This window comes from Choloepus didactylus, chromosome 6 (assembly GCF_015220235.1).
Source record: "Choloepus didactylus isolate mChoDid1 chromosome 6, mChoDid1.pri, whole genome shotgun sequence".
NCBI classification, from domain to species: Eukaryota; Metazoa; Chordata; class Mammalia; order Pilosa; family Megalonychidae; genus Choloepus; species Choloepus didactylus.
The window spans coordinates 53,029,828-53,053,849 of record NC_051312.1 but is presented as its reverse complement, the minus strand read 5'-3'; the positions used below and the strand labels follow the sequence as shown (position 1 = coordinate 53,053,849).

The 24,022-nt window shown below is 38.0% G+C and overlaps 1 protein-coding gene across 2 annotated transcripts in view; it reads right to left on the bottom strand.

Moving 5' to 3' along the window:
- LGR4 (leucine rich repeat containing G protein-coupled receptor 4) overlaps positions 1-24,022 on the bottom strand; it is a 107,853-nt gene that overhangs the window by 21,107 nt on the left and 62,724 nt on the right. For both annotated transcript variants that reach the window (XM_037839138.1, XM_037839139.1), the window contains 2 exons: positions 6,520-6,591; positions 5,223-5,294 (listed from right to left, as the gene is read on the bottom strand). In XM_037839138.1, coding sequence (XP_037695066.1) covers positions 5,223-5,294; positions 6,520-6,591 — 144 coding nt within the window. The remainder of the gene's footprint in view (positions 1-5,222; positions 5,295-6,519; positions 6,592-24,022) is intronic.

Sequence of the window (24,022 nt, the reverse complement as noted above, 5' to 3'; positions counted from 1 at the left end):
ACTTCCACACCTGCTCTTCATTCAACACATTCTAACTGAGTGTCTCCTTAGGCACCAAAAATAAAATGGTGGCCAAGACACATGTGAGGCTGCCCTCATGAAACTGACATTCTGGTGGGGGTGACAGCCAATGTAATAAACAAATAAAATGATTGCAGAGTGCTCAGGGCACTGAAATAATGATTAATGGAGGCTGATGGGGAGGGTATCTCCAATACATTGGCCAGGAAAATCATCTCCCCTAGGTAACATTTAAACTGAGACCTGAAGAATAAGCAAGACCGAGTCACAGAGAGAGCTGGGCAAAGGGTGTTCTAGACAAAGGAAACAGCAAGAGCAGGGATCCAGTGGCAGAAATGAGCTTGGTATGATCCAGTAACTGCCAAAAGGTGAGAGTGATTAGAACACAGAAGGAAGGGGGAGGGCAGTGTCCAGGGAGATGCAAGCAGACACCAGCTGATGCAGCCCAGCAGCAGGCAAGGTAAGCGATTTGGATGGTAATATAAGTATAAACAGAAGGGCCTCCCCAGGTTTCTCAGTGTTACAGCAATTTAAAAGTTTAAATTGCTTATTTTATCACAGTGATGATAATGTATGTCCATATTCAACAAAATCATGAACAGTGACCCCGTCAACATACACAAACAATATCCACATTGAAATTCATCTCCCTATAAAAGCATTCACTAAAATGTAGCAAAACACTGTAATAAGGAAAGTTATCAGCTCAGCACCTTTTTAACATAAATCTGGTGCTATATTTACCATTTACGTTCCTGCAGAACTCTATGCAATAGGCCATCAACGAAAAGGGTTAGCCTTAAATTATATAGTATGTGACCACGTGAGTTTTGAGCTAAGAGAGTTATGAAACCACCTCCTATGCAAAACAATAACGTAACAATAAGTGTACAATTTTCTCTGTACTTAAACATTCCTAAAATGTTAAAGTCAAACATAGAGATTTAAAGGAAGAACTTTGGGAAAATGGGATCTTATAACTTACTTCATTTAGAAAAAGGATTTGTGGTGACTCAAATGATTAATTAAAACCTCAATTCTCCTGTGGGTATGAGTGAAGAATTTGCACTTACTCTGAGATCAGTGTTTTACAGAGAAAACATCTTCTTCATTTCTTTACTTTTTTTCCGTTAAAATCCCCGAGGGCTTCATCACAGTTTGGCTAGAAAATACCTGTGCCCTTGTCTGCACCTCTAGGGTTGTAAAGGATCACCCCTTCAGAGGGATAAAGTACACCTAGTTGGCTTATTTAATCAGTGTGTGTTTGCGGGTAGGGATGAGGATTAGAGGATGGTTTGAAAGGCAGAAATTTGTTCCTGAGGAGAGACATCAAGGTCCAGAGTTATCAATCATCCCAGTGGTTAATGGATTTGGAGAGCGAGCCTGGAATGTCCAATCATCTCCATTCCTGCAGATACAAATTAATGCTTATAATCCAGACGCAAGAGACAACACAGAAAATGACTTGGTGACAAAGCACTAAAGTGACAAAGTTAGGAAGGGATTACTGGGGACAAGAATTGTGGCTTTCTACCAATGACCTACAGTATTAATATTCATCCTAATAGAGCACGAAAATACTATAATTGACTCTTTTATTAGATGATAAACAGTACCAGATATCACACAAGTTTTATACCCATTCTATGCAATCAAAGGCTCTCCCTTTTCAGTTAACACTTTGTTAACCTTTTAACAGTAAAACGCACACTGATTAAATAAGCCAACTAGGTGTACTTTATCCCTCTGAAGGGGTGATCCTTTACAACCCTAGAGGTGCAGACAAGGGCACAGGTATTTTGTAGCCAAACTGTGATGAAGTCCTCGGGGATTTTAATGGAAAAAAAGTAAAGAAATGAAGAAGACATTTTCTCTGTAAAACACTAAACTCAGTGTAAGTGCAAATTTTCCTCTACTTCTAACTTACCAGTAATGTAACTATTATAGTATTATAATCAGGTTATGGTACCAATTTATACTTTAAAATATTTAAGACTATATTATTGTGGAAAACCCAGGACAGTCAGTCTTTGAGATCTTTAATATTCAATATAAATGTAATATAATATAAAGAAAAATTCTAGGAAAGCTAATTCTGGTATGTCATTTTAATATCCTGCTAAAGTAATGTTTAGCCATTTTCATGGCTTTGTGGGGATGCTGTTACGCTACCTTTTTATTCATATCAACAGTTCACTTTCATACTTTGTAGTCATCATCAAGCACATACTTGCCTCAACCCACTTCTGGTCAGTTACAACCCCTAATGAACTTTGCTCCTTTTAAGCACTACTTCAAAACCATAAGGAAATCTTTCCTATAATTCAGGTCTGAAGATCAGATTTTCAAACTAACTCAAGTGCTGATAAGATTGTTTTACATCATGAAAGAATTTCAATTGTATCTAACTTGACCACTGCACCCACTATGCTAACAAAAACTACGAACATTTCCTTCTTAAATAAAACAGACGTGGCACATACCCACTTGTGTTCTGGACATATATGAAAATATTCCATTGCCTTTTAAAAAAAATGTTTGCTTTGACTCCCTACCCCCATCTCGCCAATTTTGGAGATAATTTAAACTATATAACTCATTCAATGAATGATGAGCGCAGTATGCTTTTTAAAAACATTATTTTGGAGAAGGGGGAAACCATGATTTCTGTGAAAAATGTCATTTTAAATCACCCAAATTATCAATAAATGACGTGCACATTAATGTATTTATTGACCACAAATTAGAATGAAACAATGTGTATGTTTTCTTGGCAATTTTTCTGCTCTGAAGTTCAAAAATGACATTGTAGCCTTCTCTTTTTTTAGTAAAGTCTTAAAGTAAAATGAATTCTGAAGAAGCAAAAGAAACCAGAAGTATTCACAATGCCTAATGAATTCAGGTCCATGGGAGGTAAGACAGTTTCTGCTATGTACATCCCTCAAATGTAGAACAGGGTACAGCATCAACAAAGTCACTTTTCTGTAAAGGAACTCGTCTTAATCAATTCATTAAGAGTCTACTCAGAACCCTCCCAATTAACTGTGGCTAATAAATTCTTGTATTCTATAACTTGGCATTTTGGAGAAATGAGCTACTTAATCTATTTCTACCTTAAATTAAACTTCTGTTTAAACTAAAAATTAAATAGCCAACACCCTGGATAGTCCTTATGACATTAAATACATTTTAAAGTAACTTTTACAGCATATGATACGCTTTATTAGCACATATTTTTATTTTCACATTCACTTCCCATGAACTACTAGAATATCTAATCTAAAATCAAAAGATAACCTATAATTTACAATCTCCAGTGTTTGTGGTGCAGGTAAAATGGTTTTTTCAATACAGCTCCATTATTTTCACCTAACTTGTCTTAACTCATACACATTTCACATTCACATTCCTACACATTTCCTACAAAAATTTAGTTATTTCAAAGGGTAATAAAAAAAATCTAAGCAACTGATTAGTATACAATATGTGATATGGTTAAAGTGTAATTTTATAACCAAGAACACGTAAGTATAATATCCATTACAATAACTATAACTAATGCAATGTTTTTCAGGGTGTTTCTCAAAACTTCAGTGTGCATGCGATTTAAACACCTGGAGGAGAATTTTAAAAACATGACTTCCTGCCCTCTACTTTTACGAGAAAATATCAAGTACTTCTAGGGTACGGTCTAGGGAGCCGCATTTCAGTAATCTTCACCTAGCAATTCTACTGTAGGGGTCACAGTGCCACACTTTGAGAAACTGTGTCCTAGTCCTATTGTATTTAGGACAAGACATAAAGCAGGAAGCAATGCAAATTTTTATTCAGTCTTCTAGAACCTAACAAAAAAGTTCCTTGTTTTGAAGAATACTTTTTCAATAGGCTCCCATCAGTTAGGCATTAAACATACTAGTAATCAAGGGAAATAACTGATAAAATCTATCATCATTACTATTATTATTAATAGATTATGTAAACGTTTATTGAGCACTTATTACAGCCACATACTGTTCTTGTTCTGAATGCTTTTCATGCATTAAAGCACATGGTAGGTAATGAGCAAGCCACAGTATGGATACGTTACCATAATTTGCTGCCCAACATCACACAGCTAGTGGTGGCAGACTGGTGGTATGAAACCAGACAGTCTTGTTTCAAAATTCCAGTCAATCTGAACTGATCCAATTTTTTTTAGAACAATGTCAACATTTTGAGAGATAAATACAAAAAAACCTTTTTTAAATATTGGCAAAAGTCAAATTACAACATATGCTTTGGTTCAGTGCTTCTCAAACTTTTCCTTTAAAGGTAGAACTTGACCTTCTACCATGAAGTTTTAGGAGATCCAAGTTCTGGAGTTTTAGCCCTAATGTTACTAGTCCATCACATGCATTCTGATTATTAACAAATTCCTGTTTATTTAATATAAAAAGGATTGTTTCTCAAAAATTTTCTGTGGCTTTGCATGGCCTCTGTGATACCACTATTCACCTGATCTACCCACTACAGGGGCACAGAAATATAGGCATAACCCAGCCTTGGAAGCAATAATCCCCATTCTTCAGGTCAAAAAGAAGAAGGGAATAAAATGCACACATGCACACACATACACACACACACACAGGGAAAAGAATGAAAAAACAACAAAGTGAAGTGCTATTTGGAAAAGCTCTTGAAATTAGTAGCCCAAAATGATAAAAACCAAAAGTTTAAACCTCACACACTTCATATAAAACCAAATTTTCCTTGGAAAGTAAAAAATTGGAAGGAGGCAGCATAGGGAATTGCGTTACCCCCAACGTGTGTTTGATGTCAGCAGATCAAGAATTATATTTGGTTTGTTCTGATTATACTACCACCTGAAACAGAGATCTCTTTGTGGCAATTTCCTGACAGTCATGGCACAAGAAACTAGAGCTTCTGTACACACATCCAAAGAGGATGGCACCAACTATGTACAAGCTATGTACTCAGCGGTGAGCACTTCATAGCTCTCTCCCAGCCTCTGAAACAAGAGGGGAGGTAAAATGAGCCTTTCTTATCTCTCACCAAAGGATACTTAGATAACAGGAGCTGGCTATCCCCAGATGAAAGGATAAATTTCCTTTTCCCTGGGATTCCAGTTCTTCGCATGTTTAGCAGCCAGAGTGTTCTCCTTTAATTGATTCAAGAATGCAGAAAACCAAAAAGTTACTTACAAAGACTGCAAAGCACTTAGTCCTCGAATGGCTTCGCTGGGTACTGTTTTCAATTGGTTGTTTTGGAGGGTTCTAGAAGGAAATATTCAGTTAGTGAATAACAAGCAATTGTTACCATCTTTTCTTAGATGAATTCAAAGGCATGTCTTTCCAAAATAATACTTCCAATGGCAGAAAAAGGAAAGGGGGGCTGGTGGAAAGTACACAAGACAAGACAATTGCAAAGAAGCATTTGTTGTAAAGCTAAAAATGAAACCTAGTCTGCTATCCCAAGCCATCAGCTATGACAGAGTCACTGGGTGACCCACATTTCCAGTGGTTGTTTCACTCCAGGAGTTCAAACATTCTAATTAACATTCATCATCTAGTTACTGCTTGTTAATATTAATTGGGAGGTATAACAAGCAATCCCATTGGAATCCCCAATATCTTTTCAAATTGGATTGAAGAGCCCAGAAATATGGATGTGCCATAAAGTCAATTCTTCCAGAAAGCCTGCAGACCCTGAGCGCTGAAGAAAAGCAGCAGTGTTCTCAGGGGATCTGGGAATAGGGCAGAAACAGAACTTTAATAATCTAATAATTAGGGTCTGAAGAATGGAGTTCTGAAAATTAAGTCCTTTTAATTTTTACCTAAAGCCATTCCTGGTCACATTAATAAAATGACTGCCTGACATGAATCATAACTGAAGAATGGAAGAGGTAAAGGGCCCACTTAGCCCATTACACCAGGAGTTTAGTGACTTCCTCAGGGTCACCCAGCAAGATTATGACAGAAGTGGTGCTAGTGGCCAGTTCATCTGTATCCCAATCTGCCACACTCAAAGCTCTTGACCACTGCCAAGAATTTATTTCCTGATTTCTCACAGGCTATATAAATCACAGGCACCTCTATTCCCTTTAGCTGTACAATAATTTTAACATTTGGAGCTCTTGTAAGCCTTTTTCCCTTAAGGGTCAGCTAATTCAAAGTTTTTAGGGTTATATAATAAGTAGAAACAAAACCCAACCAGTAAAGCTGAAATATGGTTTTGATTCAATGCATTAGCCAAACAAAAAGCCTAACATTCAACTGAAGTGCATTAAGGTCAGAATGCCTGTTATTTAGAGTTTTAACTTTTGTCACCTAGACCTAAGTTGCCTAAATCAACCTCTAGCCTCCCACACTATCCATTGGCCACTCCTTAAATCTTTTAATCCTGAACTAAAGAAATTGTGCTTAACTAGCTCCAAGCATGTTGACTATGCAGCAGGAAAATACACAGCCAGCTGCGAAACTCTAAAATTGCATTACTTACAGAACTTTGAGTTCTTTCAACCCAGACAAGGCCTTTGGGTGGATAAAGGAAAGGTCGTTGCCAGCCAATCGTCTAGAAAAAAAAGGTAGCAAGAGGAAAATAGTAATTCAGACTCTCAAAATTCAGAACTCACAACAGCCTAATCTGTGATTAAAGCTCTATGTTAAACATTTGTGAAATCTAGCTGACATTAATCATCTGAATCTTTGCTAAATGATCTCAGGATTCTTCCAAAGAGATAAATGTCTATAGACTTTTTTTTTTTTTTTTTTTTAAACTCCCAATACAATCATTTAAACAGGCACATTTTTATTCTGGTGAGGTCAAGCAAGCCAAAACACATTAAACCAAATTACTTTTGCTATTCATGGTCACTCTCTGTAGCTTGCAGTGGTTTCCAAGTGCCTCATAAATACAGACACAGACTACTGGTCAGCAGGCAAGAGTGTTTATACATATCAGAGTAAACCAGTCAGTCATAGGAGGAATGCCTTCTGGAGGCAAATCAGCATGTTATCTCTGCATAACCAAGGTTAGCATATTCCATGCAAATGAAAGATAAAAAATGAAAGTTGTTGTAAACATAACTTTCCAAAACAAAGGCATATTTTAAAAAAAAAATGCATCCTAAAGAAATTTTAGCGATTAACTGGAAGCAGGAGGGGAGTAAGAAAAGGATACAAATCATCGGGGTCATTATTTCATACTGAGCCCCACTTTTCCTTTCATTCTCCTGAGCACACAGAAATGAGAAGAAAAGTTGAGCAGAGAACATTAAGGAGATGAAGCAGGAAGGAGGGCACCAATTCACATAAGTAACCTATAAATTGGTAAACTGAAAGAATGTTTTCAAGTATTCACTTAAAAATGATAACTCTGTGGCCCTATAATTAAACAAGGGATTCTCCTGGTTTGTCAGTGGTACAAGCACTAGATTCTGTATCTATAATATTTAAAAAATGTTCTCTTCCCCTGGTGTCTTGGTATCACAGAGTTATCAGTCATTAATTTCTCCCTTAAAAGGTCTATTTTCATCTGTCCTTTTCCCTCTGTAAGCACCCTGGAGCTCTGAGCCTTATTTATCAACTCATTCATTCACTAAAAGTTTAATTCATTGAATTAACAAATACGAGAGCCTACTAAGTGCCAGGCATTGTGCTAGATAACCAGGACCCTCATGACTCCGCTAACACAACATCCTTTTCACACTCTTCCAATCTGTTCCACTTACATACACTGATTTTAGGGATACAAGGAAATTTAAGCCACTGATATCTGAAACTCTACATTTAGATATGCTATTTTCTCTTGAAGTTTTGTCCCAGTTAAAATGCAAATATCCCTGTAGAAGACAACACATGATGCTTACCTAAAAGTAAAGTGTGAATGAGTAAGATTCCTGTGTATGGAAGAGGGGGGCGAGGAGAGAAGATAACCAGAGGGCTCAGAAAACAAAGGGGTGAGTATGTATATGGGGTGAGGTAGAGGTGCACCTCCAAATGGAAATCCGGTTTTCTCAGCACATTTGTTGAAAAGACTATTCTTTCCCCCATTGAGTGGACTTGGCACCCTTGTCAAAAATCAATTGGCCAGACCAGTTCCTTAGAAAACCAGATATAGAGTTACCCTTCGATCCAGCAATTGCACTTCTCGGTATATACCCAGAAGATGTGAAAGCGGTGACGCGAACAGATATCTGCAAGCCAATGTTCATAGCAGCATTATTCACAACTGCCAAGAGATGGAAACAACCCAAATGTCCTTCAACAGATGAATGGATAAATAAAATGTGGTATATACACACGATGGAATACTATGCAGCAGTAAGAAGGAACGATGTCGTGAAATATAGGACAACTTGGATGAACCTTGAAGACATAATGCTGAGCAAAATAAGCCAGGCACAAAAAGAGAAATATTATATGCTACCACTAACATGAACATTGCTGGGGGAGAATGCATGGGGTGTTGGGCTTCCCCACCTTGATGGTTGCTGATGTTCTCACAGACATTGGGGACTGGTGGTTTAATGGACTGAGCCCTCAATCACGGGACTTGCCCTTGGGAAGACTGTTACTGCAAAGGAGAGGCTAGGCTTGCTTATAATTGTGCCTAAGTGTCTCCTCCTGAGTACCTCTTTGTTGCTCAGATGTGGCCCCCTCTCTCTTGCTAAGCCAACTTGGCAGATGAAATCACTGCTCTCCCCGCTATGTGGGATCTGACACCCAGGGGTGTAAATACCCCTGGCAATGTGGTATATGACTCCCGGGGAGGAATCTGGACCTGGCATTGTGGGTGGAGAACACCTTCTTGACCAAAAGGGGGATGTGAAATGAAATGAAATAAGTTTCAGGGGCTGAGAGATTCCAAAAGGAGCCGAGAGGTCACTCTGGTGGGCACTCTTACGCATAATATAGATAACCCTTTTTACGTTCTAATGAATTGGAATAGCTAGTAGTAAATACCTGAAACTATAAACTACAACCCAGAACCCTTGAATCTTGAAGATGATTGTATAAAAATGTAGCTTATGAGGGATGACAGTGTGATTGGGAAAGCCATGTGGATCACACTCCCCTTTGTCCAGTGTATGGATGGATGAGTAGAAAATGGGGGGCAAAAAAAAAAAACAAAACACCCAGTGATCTTTTTTACTTTAATTGTTCTTTTTCCCTTTAATTTTTATTCTTATTACTTTTTTGTGTGTGGTAATGAAAATGTTCAAAAATTAATTTTGGTGATGGACACACAACTATATGGCAGTACTGTGAACAACTGATTGTACACTTTGTATGACTATGGTATGTGAATATATCTCAATAAAATTGAATTATAAAAAAAATTTTAATAGAAGAATAAACTTTAAAAATGGATGCTTTGTTTCTAAAAATAAAAAATCTAGGTCATTAAAAAAAAAAAAATCAATTGGCCAGAGATGTGAGGGTTTCTTTCTGAACTCTCAATTTGATCCCATTGATCTACATATCTGTCTTGGTGCCAGTACCATGCTGTTGTGCTTACTGTGATTTTGTAATAAGTTATAAGATTGGAAAGTGTAAATTCTCCAACTTTGTCCTCTTTTCAAGATGGTTTTGGCTATTCGGGGCCCTCTTATCCTTCCGTATGAATTTGACGATTGGTTTAGCTATTTCTGCAAAGAATTTTCATTGGGATTGTGTTGAATCTGTAAATCACTTTGGACAGAACTGACATCTTAACAATATTTAGTCCTCCAATCCAGGAACACCAAATGTCCTTCTAATTATTCAGTTCTTCTTTAATTTCTTTCAGCAATGTTTTGTAGTTTTCCATGTAGAAGTCCTTTATATCTTTGGTTAAATTAATTCCTAGGTATTTGATTCTTTCAGTCACTATCATAAATGTAATTATATTATTTCCTCTTCAGATTGTCCATTACTAGTGTATAGAAACAGTACTGATTTTTGCTTGTTGACCTTGTACTCCACCACTTTACTGAATTTGTGTATTAGTTCTAGTAGCTTTGCTGTGTAATTTTCAGGATTTCCTATATATAGGAACAAATAGGGAAAGTTTTACCTCTTCTTTTCCAATTTGGATGCCTTTTCTTTCTTTCTTTTGCCTAATTACTCTAGCTAGAACTTCCGACAATGTTGAATAGTGTTGGTGACAGTGGGCATTCTTGTCCTATTCTGGATCCCAGGGATAAAGCCTTCAGTCCTTCACCATTAAAAATGATGTTAGCTGTGGATTTTTCAATTTTTCATATATGCCTTTTACCATGTTAAGAATGTTTCTTTCTATTCCTAGCTTTCGATTTTGTAAAATGCCTTTTCTGCATCAATTAAGACGATAATGATTTTTCTGTTAGGTATATTACATTAATTGATTTTCTTATGATGTACTACCCTTGCATCCTGGGAAAAGTGTCACTTAATCATGGGTATAATTGTTTTAATGTGCTGTTGGATTCAGTTTGTTAGCAATTTACTGAGGATTTCTGCATCAATATTCATAAGGGATATTAGTCTACAATTTCTTGTGATATCTTTATCTGGCTTTGGTAGTAGGGAAATTCTGGCTTCACAGAACGAGTTAGACTTTTGGAAGAGTCTGAACAGAATTGGTGGTAATTTCTCTTGGAACGTTTGGTAAAATTCACCAGTGAAACCAAATGGTCCCAGTCTTTTCTCTGTTAGGAGGTTTTTTATTAATGATTCAATCTCTTTACTTGTTTTTGGTCTGTTGATATCTTCTATTTCTTCTTGAGTCAGTGTAAGTAGCTTGTGTGCTTCCAGGAATTTATCCATTTCACCTAGGTTATCTAATTTGTCAACAAAAAAACTCTTCATTATACCCTCTTCTTCTGTTTTTTATTTCTGTGCGTCAGTATAAAGTCCCCCTTTTCATTTCTGATTTTAGTTATTTGTATCCTCTTTTTTGTTGTCAGTCTAGCTAGAGGTCTGTTGATTTTACTGATCTTTTCAAAGAACCCACTTTTGTTTCATTGATTCTACTTATTTTTATTCTCTGTTTCTTTTTCTGCTCTAATCTTTGTTATTTCTTTCCTTCTTCTCACTTGGGGTTTAGTTTCTTCATCTTCTGGATCCTCTAGGTGTGGTTACCTAGGTCTCTGATTTGAGATCTTTCTTCTTTTTTAATGTAAGTATTTAGAACTACAAATTTCCCTCTCCAGCACTGCTGTTGCTGTATCTCCTGTTTTGGTATGTTGTGTTTTCATTTTCATTCATCTCAAGATATTTCCTAATTTCCCTTAAGATTTCTTCTTTGACCCACAGTTGTTTAAGAGTGTGTTGTTTAATTTCCACATATTTGTGAGTTCTCCGGTTCTCCCTCCGTTATTGCTTTCTTCCTTCATTCCAGTGTGGCTGGAGGAGATACACTGCATGATTTCATTATTTTTAAATTTATTGAGACTTGTTTTGTGGTGTAACATATAGTCTATCCTGGACAATAACCCAAGGGCACCAGAGGAGAACGTGCAGTCTGCTGTAATTGGATGAAATGTTATATACATGTCTATTAGGAACAGTTGTTTATAGTATCATTTACATCTTCTATTTCCTTATTGATCTTCTGTCCAGATGTTCTCTTATTGAAAATGATGTACTGAAGTTTCCTACTTTTAATGTAGAACTGTCTATTTCTCCCTTCAAATCTGTCAATATTTGCTTCATATATTTGGAGACACTGTTGTTGTTTGGTACATAGATAATTTATAATTGTTTCATCTTGTTGTTGAATTGACCCCTTTATCAGTATATAGTGTCCTTCTTTATCCCTTGTAACAAATTTGGACATTTCTGATGTTTTATTTGCTATTAGTATACCTATGCCCGCCCTCTTTTGCTTACTATTTGCATGGAATATTTTTTCCATCCTTTCACTTTCAACCTACTTGTGTCTTTGAATTTGAGTTGAATATCTTGTACACAGATCTTGCTTTTTTATCCATTCTGCCCATCTCTGCCTTGTGACTTGAGAGTTCAATCAAAAGGGTGAATTTATAAAATTATTTCCTCCATGGCAAGGATAACAATTTTGGATTGCCAGATAACACCATTACTTTCACATAAGGTTCATGCCCCTGAATTAAATTCTTCCTTAAAACTCCTTTCACCATGTACTTTGTTTTTCACATGAGATGCCCCAGCATGGCTTTCAAGGCTTGCCGTAATCTGGGTTCATGATACCTTCCTTTGGGCCATCAGCCCCATGTCCTATTATCTGCCAGTCTTCACCATATATAAAATGGGGGATTGAAGAAGATGGTTTTAAGGACTCCTCAATGTTTCCATTTAAAAATACGTCTCCTCAGCAAATCTTCTTGGTTCTAGACTAGTCAGCTCCACCATCATATCGATTAAATGCTTAACCTAACAACTGCACTTCAAGCCCTTAAATATCAAACTCCAATGCTATTTGCCTTGAAAACTTCAGTATTTATGGACCTGTCCCATATCTGAATTCTTAGTGCTCATAATTAAACTCAGTCACTGGCTACCTTCTACTGGCTGTTTCTTGCATATTAGTCTTATAGGCCAATCACAAATTCTAAGCACAGGGCATGCATCTCACACTTGTTACCACCTTACCAACATGCCAACTCATTAGCATGCTGCTTTCTCAAAATTTCCTCCTAAAAAAAGCTCACCGTCCAAAGCCATAGCATCCCATAGGCTACCCTAGGGGCAAGCTTAGTGCAAGCCTTTCCAAGGGGCTTACTAATTAAATTCAATTGATAATGCTGATAGCTGTAATGCAAAGTGTTTAACAGGTCACATTTTAAAAGATCAAATTACTTAAGGACCAGAAGAAGCAATAGCCATCTTTCCCCTAGGGCCTTGAGGAGTCCTGTGACTGTGTTTTTAGACTAGCTGCCAGAAAGACTAGTGTTAAAAAGCTAGATTCTCAAAAAAAAAAAAAAAAAAAAAAAGTCTGTATGTTAGACTTTGTGGCTGCTACAGGAGTCTTAGTCTTAGTATTTAATAATAGTTTTTAGTGTCCCTGAATCTATGGGCTTTCCTTGAGGGTCCAGCCTGAGGTGCTAGAATCATGAAAAACAGCATTTTGTAAAGGAAGGAAGGAAGTGGCAAAATGCAGAACACCTGAAAATCTTTATTTGTTGACAATGAAGAGTGCTTAACCGCATTCAGCCAAAATATTTGTTTTCTTTTTCCAAATCTCTACCCCTTTATAAACTACAGAAAAACTAAAGTACCCTAGCTTCAAATAGCATCTTCTCTTTCTCCACTACTTATTGCTAATGTAAATGACAAAATGAAACTCTCTGCATGTAGCTTATCCTGAAATACAAGCCAACTATCTGGTGAAATAAACATGACTCCTATGTGATGGATGGTGATGATGCACTACTTTGATTATTTTGTTTCTTAGTAGAGTAAACATATCTTCAGACCCTTTAGGAATGCTTCCACCTAAGTTTACCAAGCTGCTATATTAATGAATAATAAACATAGCAGCTTGGTAAAGGTTCTGCAGCTTCAAAAATTGCACCCTCCAGAGCCTGTTCACATTTTGCTTATTTTATGAAACAGTATTTCTTATAGGAGACCTGGAGATGCTTCGTGTCTAAAAGCTCAGGTCCAGAAGACAGCAAACTGAATAAATAGCAGGGTTAGGGAAAGCGTTCCAAAATCTTAGGAGGAAAAGTCTACCATAAAATGAGCTCATGGTGTGTAGTAGTTGCAGGCACAGTGTGTGATAGGTGGTTTACAGATAGTCTCTTATTTTAATCCTTTCATCACAACAGCCCTGAGAGGTTAGGTGAGTTGGCATAAGTCACGCAGCTGGTAAGTGTAGGAGCTGACATTCCAGCTCTCCCCTGGCTGCCTCCAAAGCTAATCTACTTCCTCCTGCACTGCACTGCCTTTGGGTGACACGGAGGTTGGGAAATGATTCCCAGTGAAGAAAGGTGGCAGACAGCTCTTTCAACGTGGAGCAGAGGTGACTTGGGCAACTCATTAGCCTCGTGTAAGAGTGTTAACAGCTCTCACCCAGCATATATGAGCAAACCAACAGGGACTATGGCACACAGAGTTTGGAACTGCCACAACAAAGGAATTCCCAACAGAGCAACAGGGCATCCTTCCCACAACCAAAGACAACCAGTAGGAAAGGGCTGGGGGGTGGGGGGTGGGGGTGCCTCTGACTGTCAAGGGGAGCGCATGCCCTAAACTCACTGGGATTTGGCTTAGGATATAGAGCACTTTCTCCTGTGCTTGTTAAGGAACTCCCAAGAAAAAGAGGAGGCTTATCCCTAAAAAGAAGTTGTCACCAAAGTCCCTCTATCAGCAAAGACCAACTATTTCCTATTCTATGTCTGGGTCTGGATTGCTGTCCTATGCCCAAGAGGTTTCTCAGCTTCTCACTTCATGGGGACTTGCTGGCTGGCTCCACAAAACCTTCTTAATTTGCCAATATGTTTTCTTTTGTCCCATGACAATATTTTTTTTACTAATTTTAAAATGACTATGAAGTGCTAAAGAAAAAAAAGAATCATTAGGGTGAGAAGGGAAGGGTGTAAATGGTGTAATTTTCTGCTTTACTAAAGGTTGACAGTTCCAGACATCACTTTCTTTCCCCTCTGCACTGTGTATCTCCTCAGTCTCCAAAGACCATAGAAAGCCTCAGTCGGCAAAGTTTCAATCCACCCACTCTCCCACTCTTTCTGCTGTCACCTGAGTTTAGGCTCTCACTCTTTTTAATCCCAGATTATTGCCATGTTTTTCCACAAAATTCCTTGACTCAACCCACTTAATTACAATACCATCAGATCTAAATCTTAAAAACTATAAGTCTGAGCATTTTTTCTAAAGGTTCTTTTTACCCTGCTGAAATAGCCAGACCTTCATTCAGTCCTGTCTTCATTTCCCATCTTATTCCCTGGTGTTCTTTGTATCTTACATGATTACTCTGCCCAAACACAACTTTGCTTTTCCACCTCTTGACTCTTGCTCATGCCATTTCCTTTGCCTGAAATCCCCCAACTCCAGTCTCTGCCAACTGAAACCTTATTCATCATAACTGTCCGAACTGGATACTACCACCAATATGAACCCATTACGATATCACCTTCCTTCTATTCCACAGATATCCTAGACAAAGCTCTCTCACTAGGCACACCTTATTTTTGCCTCTAGTTATTATGTACTTGTCTCATCTCCCTCAATTATATTATATGCCTCTTGTGGGCAGGGACTAGGTCATTTTACCTTGTGTTCCCTGCCTTGCATGGAACCTTGTTCACAATAGACATTTGGAATTTGCTACAATGCCTCAGCTAAGCCTCAAACAGACAGCACTGCTACTTAAAGGGTGGGAAAGCTTAATGATTATCTTCACTTTTCTGCATGTTTTCTTCTCGTTTCATTTCTGCTCTCCCACTCCCCTTCACTCTCCTAAGCAAGAAAGAACTACTTGGCTAGGTTTTAGAATATCAAGTGCTATGGCAATTTTTTTTTGTTTTGGGGGAGTATATTTTCTTACAGAAGGTGGAAGGACGAGGCACCCTTTAAACACAGGAACACCAGCCCACTGGTCAACAGCCTTATCTTGACACTCCATGAGCACACGATCACAGAATTAAAACAAGTCTAGCAGGACTTCAAATGGGGACATGGCCTACCTCAAGGCAACTCCTATTTATTCTGCAAGTTACAACCATCCCAGAAGTGGAGAAAAAAGACAGAAAAGGAGCACCAGAGAATGGGAGGAGGAGATGGAAGCAATACTCCATTAGACTTTCAATCTCTCCCTCGATTTGGAACCCTTCCAGGAAACAGGATGTAAGTGGCACAGTGTGAAATGTATTTATGAATCTGTTTTGTGTGCATTTATTTTTTTATAAGGACCATGGATTTACATTAGGGGATTCCTTCCAGGGGAAGCTTTTCGGGAGGCTAGAGTGTTCAATTATATCCTCCCCTCTTAGTGCTTACGCTAGATGAAATATTCTATCTGCCCTCCCTCCCACAAGGAAGAAAGCAGGAACAGGGCTGGTTAAACATGGGACACTGGTCAGAGTGTGTATAAATGAGCAGGCCATATTTCAGAAAGTAATCTGGACCAGAGGGGCTATCCCTCCATGAAATGCCCTGAACTAGAATGGGATTTCTTTACTTGGGAAGCACATAAAGAAACCAAAGAGGCAAGTGTGAAAATAGGGAATAAACCAATTGGTGGTGTTTCCCTGAGAAATGCCTGGATTTAAGGTTGTTCTGGTCTATTACAGCAACTGTAGCCATTTGGCTGGAATTCTAGCCAAGAATTAGCAGAGTAAGGAATACAATATATACACTGGACAGATACATGTAGGGGGGCAGGGTGGGGGGCATGTCAGCGGCCTCTAGCAGCAGCTGTTGTGAGGAGACATGGGGTGAGCAAGCAGAGGGAGGCAATCAGCAGCAATAGCAACTGCAGACGCAAGGCACGGGCACACACTGCATTCGAACAGAGAGATTTACGAAAAGCAGTTTATCTGACAAGAATGAGGAATAGGTGGCAAAGGGCCACAAAAGGCAAAGGAGAGTGGCCACAGCCTCCCATCCAGTCTCATGCTTACCTTCATTTTACAGAAATGGTTACCAGACAGCCAGACATTGTGCTATTGTCAACTCCTGACTGACACCCTTCCCTTCTTCTGATCTATGTTTATCTACCCCTCAGCAAGGTCTTCTATCCTCTCTCACAACTTCTTTCTATACCTACGTTTCCCCACCCAACAGAGCTTCATTTGAAGCCATGCCTGTGACCCATCACAGATGGTACCCAAACCCATCCAGGCTGCCTCAAGTGAAAGGATCAGTGCAGTGTTGTGATACATGCAGCGTACAATAGGTCCAGCCAGCAGCCCATGACACTGTCTTCAGAGAAGGCATTTCTATGTCCAAACTGAACTGGGAAAATATGGCCTCTGGAAAATACTGGACACGAAATAAGTGGCATTCTCTTCTCTTACTAAATATGATTTGAAATCATCAGGATCCAAAATTTTGGCATCTGCATTACAATAAACACCTTTTATAAATCCTTAATCATATATTTATTTATACTTTAAGGCCCCAGTAATGTACTCAGAATGAGCTGGAGCCTATGAAAACTAAAGACCTATATGTACTATTTCCTATTGAGGGATAATTGGTATTAGTACACATTAATAAAAACTAACTTTTATGTAGCACTTTTCATATTCATTATTCTACTATATTGACCCTTAAAACAACCCTGTGTAGTGGGCCAGACAAGCTTGTTCCAACACCCCCCACCCCCATTTATTTTTTTAACAGATGAGGAAAGTGAATTTCTTTTCCCTATGTGTTTTACCTAAGGTCCTACAGCACAGCTAAACAATGTAAATCCTAGAAATAAAAGAACAATGTTGTCTTGCGTTACTTTATAAACACGTCTTCAAGAGGACCAAAGGATGTGATCATGTTCTTAGTGGGAAATGAGAGCTAACAACTACATAAATCCTTTATAGTTCCCCTTGGACTTTCTTTCTATGGGGGTTAAACCTCATCCCATACAGTATATATCAGGGAGTCCTATGTCAACTAACAATGTTTTGCCCTATTTCTTTTCATATCAGGGAAGACTTCTGCATCTTCATATGACTTATATGTAAGTATATGTAAAATGCAAATATGTTTTAAGACCACGCACACATTAATAACTCTTCTTATGGAAATTCCCAAGGTCTTTTAAGTAGTCTTCCTTCACACAGAAGGGGGAAATTATTATATTCAGTTTAACATCAAGGAATTTAATGCACAAAATAACTTAAAATGTTAATGTTGTTCCCAATTAGCCTTGTATGTCCTACTTCCTCCTATAGTAACCCATAGCAGAGTTTATTTTAAAGGTAAATTAATAAAAATTCTGGCTGTGGTTGCATTTCCTGAGCAAAGCTATTCTGACAGCCCAGTTCATTTATCCTTTGCAATAAACACTTGCAATATCCACCCATATGAGGAGATAATATGTAACAGCTTTAGAAAAATTTATAACTAACATCAACTGACACTGAGCTTCTACTATAGGCCAAGCACCATAGGTATGGCAAAGTAAATATGAGTCTTCCCAGGACATTTCTCATTTCACTTTTTTAAAATATGGATCATTCACTTAAATAAAACTTCAATGAATTTAATTCTGATATAGGCTGATAAGGCTTCTAACGTCAATAAATTTACAAATGGGAAGAAATCCTTTATCTTAACCACTCCCTTAATTGTAAGTTGAAAAATGTGGTGATTGTGACCAAAGGTCAAAACAGGAGAAGTTTGCCAATATGCCCTGCCCTTAGAGAAAATCCAGCAGAGTTGAGAAGACAAGTACACATTGGCACACTGAGAACACAGTATAACACCACTCCAGTGCTAAGTGGTGAGGAACAGAGAGAGCGTGCAAAGCAGGCTGCGTAAGGGAAGACCAAGGAAGGCTTCAGATGGCAGAAAAGGGTTGAAATGGACTGTAAAATATACGTAAGGTTTGAATAGTATAGAGAGGAAATGTGGCAGAAATTGTTGTTCGACCACACCCATTCATGCCTTCCCGGCACAGTCCAGGTTGGTTCAAGTATCCCCTCCCTGATATGACTCAACTCCACAAATAAATTCCAACTGGTCTTAAACAATCATGCTGAACCCATTCCTCTTGCCAGTGATTGATTTTGGGGTAGAGCCCATGACTCCGGTTCTTGTCAATGAAGTAAAAGGAAGTCTGTTAGGTGCTTCTGGGAAAGATAACTTTCTTCCAAAAGGGGGAAGGGATGGACCTCTTTTTTCTCTTGATCTACCATGAAGTTTTATTACTTGAAGTTAAAAGTACCCTAATTACCTAACTAATAACCATTCTTCCCTTCTTACTTATAGTAGAATCCTGATTTTATTCCAGACAATATAATATGCCCAATTCAAAAGTCCCATTCCCCAGCATCCCCTCTTACTAAGTATGCCCATGTGACCACATTATAGTCAGTGAAACGTGAGCAGAAGTACTATGTAGTATGTCCAAGATGGCTTCTTAAAGGAAGCTGGTTACCGGGAAATATTCCCCTCTCTCTTTCCCCTTTCATCCTGCTGCTGAGAATTTGGTCATGATGAGTGATAGAAGCTATACATAAAGAACTGCAAAGGAGAACATCGGGGCCTGCATCCCTTTGTGAAACACCATTGTAGCTCCAGGGTGCCAAGCTTCAAATTTCATTATATATATACATATATAATTATTATTATTATTAAACCCTCATATGTTTAAGCCACTGTTATTTTGAGTTTTCTGTTACATACAGTCCAACCTAGTCTTAATACAGGACTTTAGGAAAAGAGAGAATGTCAAGCTATGGTAAAAGCAGCACAATTAAAGATAATGTATTAAATACACAAAGACTTAGGAAAGATAAGAATGTTTCCAGAATTGCTATTTATAATAAAAAACAGAGTGAATAAAACTCAATCAATAAGTCATTGTCAAATAAAATGTGATGCATCCAAATGCAAACATACTACATATTAATTAAGTTAGATCAAAACTACATCTATTAATATGGAAAGACTATAATATGTTAAAAATACAGTACAAATAGTATACATAGTAAGATTCCATTTTAAAAAGAAATTGCATTCCAGAAAAGTGTGGAAGGAAATACAATCAAATAATAATGATGGCTATTTCTCAGTGGTGAGATAACGGGTGATTTTCTTTCTTTTCTTCTTTATATTTTTCTATGCATCCAGATTTTAAAAACTGAGCATCCATCAGTTTTATGATCATTTTTTAATAAAGCCAAGTATGTCTGTGATGCAAGCACTTCTAGTATTACCAACATAAGCTTTTTTGATGTATACATGTAGTACAGACTAATACAGGAAAACAATGAGCACATTCTCGAATTAAAGGTTGTACTAAAGCATACAATACTGTACTGAATAAGCATGGCTTGTCTAAGAATGGACAATACATGAAAGAAATGACTTAGCTTCTTTTCTTGCTGGAAAATTCAACCATGCTAGTAGAAATCACCACATCATTTATTTGCGGTAACTAATATTTTTAGTCAAAGAACAAATTATTAGCTTTGATTAATACAAATAAATGAATCAGCAAACTCTGCCTTCAGTTGCTTCTCTACACTTTCTGAATTCCATGTCAAATGCTAACAACAAACCACTTGATTCTCTGGCTTGATCCCTCCTATGAAAGCCTGAATTAGAAAACCCAAATTCTGAGTACATCACATTTCATCTTTTCACTCCTGGGATGTTAAGCATGTTAGGACAAAGTTACAAAGTCAGTTGCTGCTACTACAAATTTATTTACCTAGGTTTTAGCTGGGAAGTTTCCATTCTTCAGCAGTCTTTTTGTTCATTTCAGATTGACCCAATCATACAGTGTATCTAGTCACTAGATTCTAGTGAACTGTGATAACTGTGGTTTCTTTTTACCCAGCATGCCTTCCTTCCTTCTTTCTGCTGTTTCTGTGGGGCTTCTCCACTCCAAGTAGTCCTAGTGGGGATAAGTGCATGGCCCAGGTTGGACCATACCATCCTGAACAGAGTAACTGGTTCAAGGATAGGCATACAGGGCAAGTTTGGAGAATCAGTCCTGATTTAAATCTCTTTAAATCTCTGTTTTAATCTCTGTTTTAATCTCAAGATGCAAAAACGTATACTTGGGGCTACTAAAGTTTATATTTCCCCTATGTGGAGACAGTCTATTTGCAACAGAAAAGAAAGAAGCCAAAACACAAAATTAAAGACAACAGAAGCTAAAAAATGGAGAACATGAGAAAACTAATGATAACTTTTAAACTCCTAGATCTACTACCAACTAAAGCCAACTTCAGCTCTAGACCCTTAAGAGTTCTACGTAAAACAATAAATCCCTATGCTGGGTCTCTATCTCTTAACACCAGAGAACTTCTGCCATTCAAATACAGAGCACATTCCAGCTTTTCTTTCTCCACAAACCAGAAGTGACTTACTAGTAGTCCTCAAATGTTTGCTTCTCGATAAACTTCTTTATGCCAAAGTCACCAACCTACCAAAATGATTCCAAAAAATTTGTAAAGAAGCCAAGGCCTTTTCTCAATACCCAGCTAGGGGCGCCTCTCTGCAGTGTGTCAACGTTAAGCCTTTATTTCTTTGGGAAAAATCTCTTCTCTGATGGCTCCTGAGGCATAGTTCTGCCCTAGTTCTCTTGCTCCTCCGACACTTGATCTTCTTCCCACACCCTGATTCAAGTGTTTCCCAAGGAGTTGTCATTGGGTTCCTTCCCTTTTCTTCTATCCTCTCTCCCATGGCGAGCTCTTTCAGTCTAATGCTTCTAAGTAATCATCCCAAAATAAAAGACTCCCAAATCTACACCCACGACACTAACTCATCTCTTTTCTGGTCTCCAGTCCTGTATTTCCAGAATGCATCCACCCATATCCCACTTAAACTCAATATGTGTTTTCAAAACTGAATTTAATAGTGTCCCATCCAAAACAATTTCTCTTTCAGTATTGCCTCTCAATTCTGTGAAAGGCACCACCAAACTCCTAGTCGTCTTAGTATTATCTATGTCACCCCCACCATCTCCGCTGAGAAATCCTCTCAATTCTATTTCCATAACATCTGTGCATAGTTTTTCTTCTTCCCTCTCACTTCCATTGCCCTCATCTAGATTCTCATAATCCCCACCTGGACTGTTAGATTAGCTTCTCCACCTGCCCTCTCTCAATTCCAAACACCCTGCTCTCTGCTGTGAGATTATATTTACCTGATCAAGTCATTCCCTACTTCAAAAACCTTCAATAGCCACTCAAAGGCTTAAATGCCTGAGTCTGCCAAATAAGGCCCTCAGTCTGGCCCCAAACTCCTTCATAGGTTTCTGTCTCATAATTTCCTTTCAAGAATTCAGAACTCTAGCCAAGCCTAACAGCACACCATTTCTCCTACCTATTCCAGTCTGTCTCCATATCTTTGCTTGTGCTCCTTTTTTCCATATCTCCTCATGAATAACTCCTACTATCCCTCAAGGCTCTTCAGAAATGCCAACTCTTTGATGAGGTCTTCCTTAATCTTTCTTGCTAGAAGTAATCCCCCTCTCCTTTGAACTTTGGTAATTCTAGTACACATTTCATCTCCCTTGAAGGCAAGAACCCCATTTCATTCAGCACTGAACATGATGCTTTGCCTAACAAAATTTTTTTTTAATTTATTAGTTGTCTAATAAGTCTTACCTGATCCTTCCCACATCTAGAGAGTACAGCCAATCCTGGTACTGAAACCTGGCTCCTTTACAAATGGGCTACATGCCATGCAGTCATGCAAAACAAAGCATACATTCAATTGTTTACAGTACCATTATACAGTTGTGCATGGCATGTGAATATATCACAGTAAAAATGAATTTAAAAAAAAAAACAAATGAGCTACATGACCTTGGTCAAGCCACTTAATCTCTCTGAGGAAAAACTTCAGCATCCTCATCAGCAAGACAGGAAAAAACATAGCTCACAGAGTTTTAGGAATTAAAAAAGAAAACCAATGTTTTAGGATGGCCTACCTGGCACATAGGAGGCTCCTATTTAATAGTTGCTCTGGTTCCATTTCTCTCTTTTCCCTCCCACTTCCTGATCTGAGGGCTCTCCAAATGACACGTTATAGGAAACGGTACGTATCAGTTAGGTAACGGTCCCTCTATGAGCTCACTGAGTACTTCCCAAAAGTAAGGGCAGAGATCTTTGCTACCAACTCATCTTACCAGTGGGCTACAAAGTGCAATAAGAGAATACTTCTAAAGAATATAATATTAGTTACTGAGGAACTATTTTGCTTTTTCTGGGAAATCACTGAAGTCAACAGAGCGTATCTGCGAAAGCTTCATTCAAGGAGTAAACATTAAGTCAAACTTTAGTTTGGAAGCAAAAGAAATTTCTTGTAAGTATTAAAAGAGAACAATAGTCAGCTATACTTTCTACAGCTCTAAATGACCCAGAAAGACTACTTAAGACTATTTTTACATCTCAGAGATGTAAAAGTTGATAGGAAATAGTGGATATGACATTGAACTATGCAGGTCTAATTCTGGGTCAGTTAGTTGCTAACTGTGATATCTTGGACAAACCACAGTCTGCTATTAGGCTTTAATAGTCTTATCTCCAAAACGGTATGGCTACTATTGTCTATTAAAAAACGTCATTCTGTGTGTGCAGCTTGCTCTCATATGATCAGAAGACAGAGCAATAGATGATGGATGATAGGGAGGGAGGGAGGGAAAGAAAGAAATGGTGGTGTGACAGCATGTTAAAGTTGGTGGATTGGGGTATCGGGTGAGGGGGGTCAGGGTATGCTGGAGCTCTGTGTATGGGTTTTGTATTGTTTTTGTAATTGTTCCTGTAAGTCTGAATTTATTTCAAAATAAAATTAAAAAAAAAAAAAACAAAAAACGTCATTCTAGGAGTAACTCCTTGCTAATAAATTTGTTCAGTGAGCATACTGAGGGAAATTTGGGGCAGCCAATCACCTTTGATGGTTAGCTGTGGACTACTTAGAACTGCAGGTGATAGTTAAGTGGACAGTCCCTAAGCTTTCCTCCAATCCTGGGCCTCTCGAGGCAACAGGGTATCTTAGATGTCAATAGGAAAAACTCGAACCAGACCAACATGAATTCAAATCCTTGCTCTGCTACTTATAACATGACCATGATAAGGTTTTTCACCTTTCTAAAGCATTTGTGCCCCCATCTGTAAACTGACAAGAATAAATACTATCTATCTCATAGAAACCTTATGAGCATTAAATCAGGTACTGTGTATTAAGTTTTTAGCATATAATAAACTCTCAATAAATGTTGGCTGCCATTATTTTTATTATGTCCCAAAATAATTTCCCTTTCCCAGATTTGACCAATTTTAATCATCTCCATTAACTCAGGCAGAGAATATGAAAAAAGTAGTTTCACAAATTTAAAATAAATGACTGAGGTACAGCAA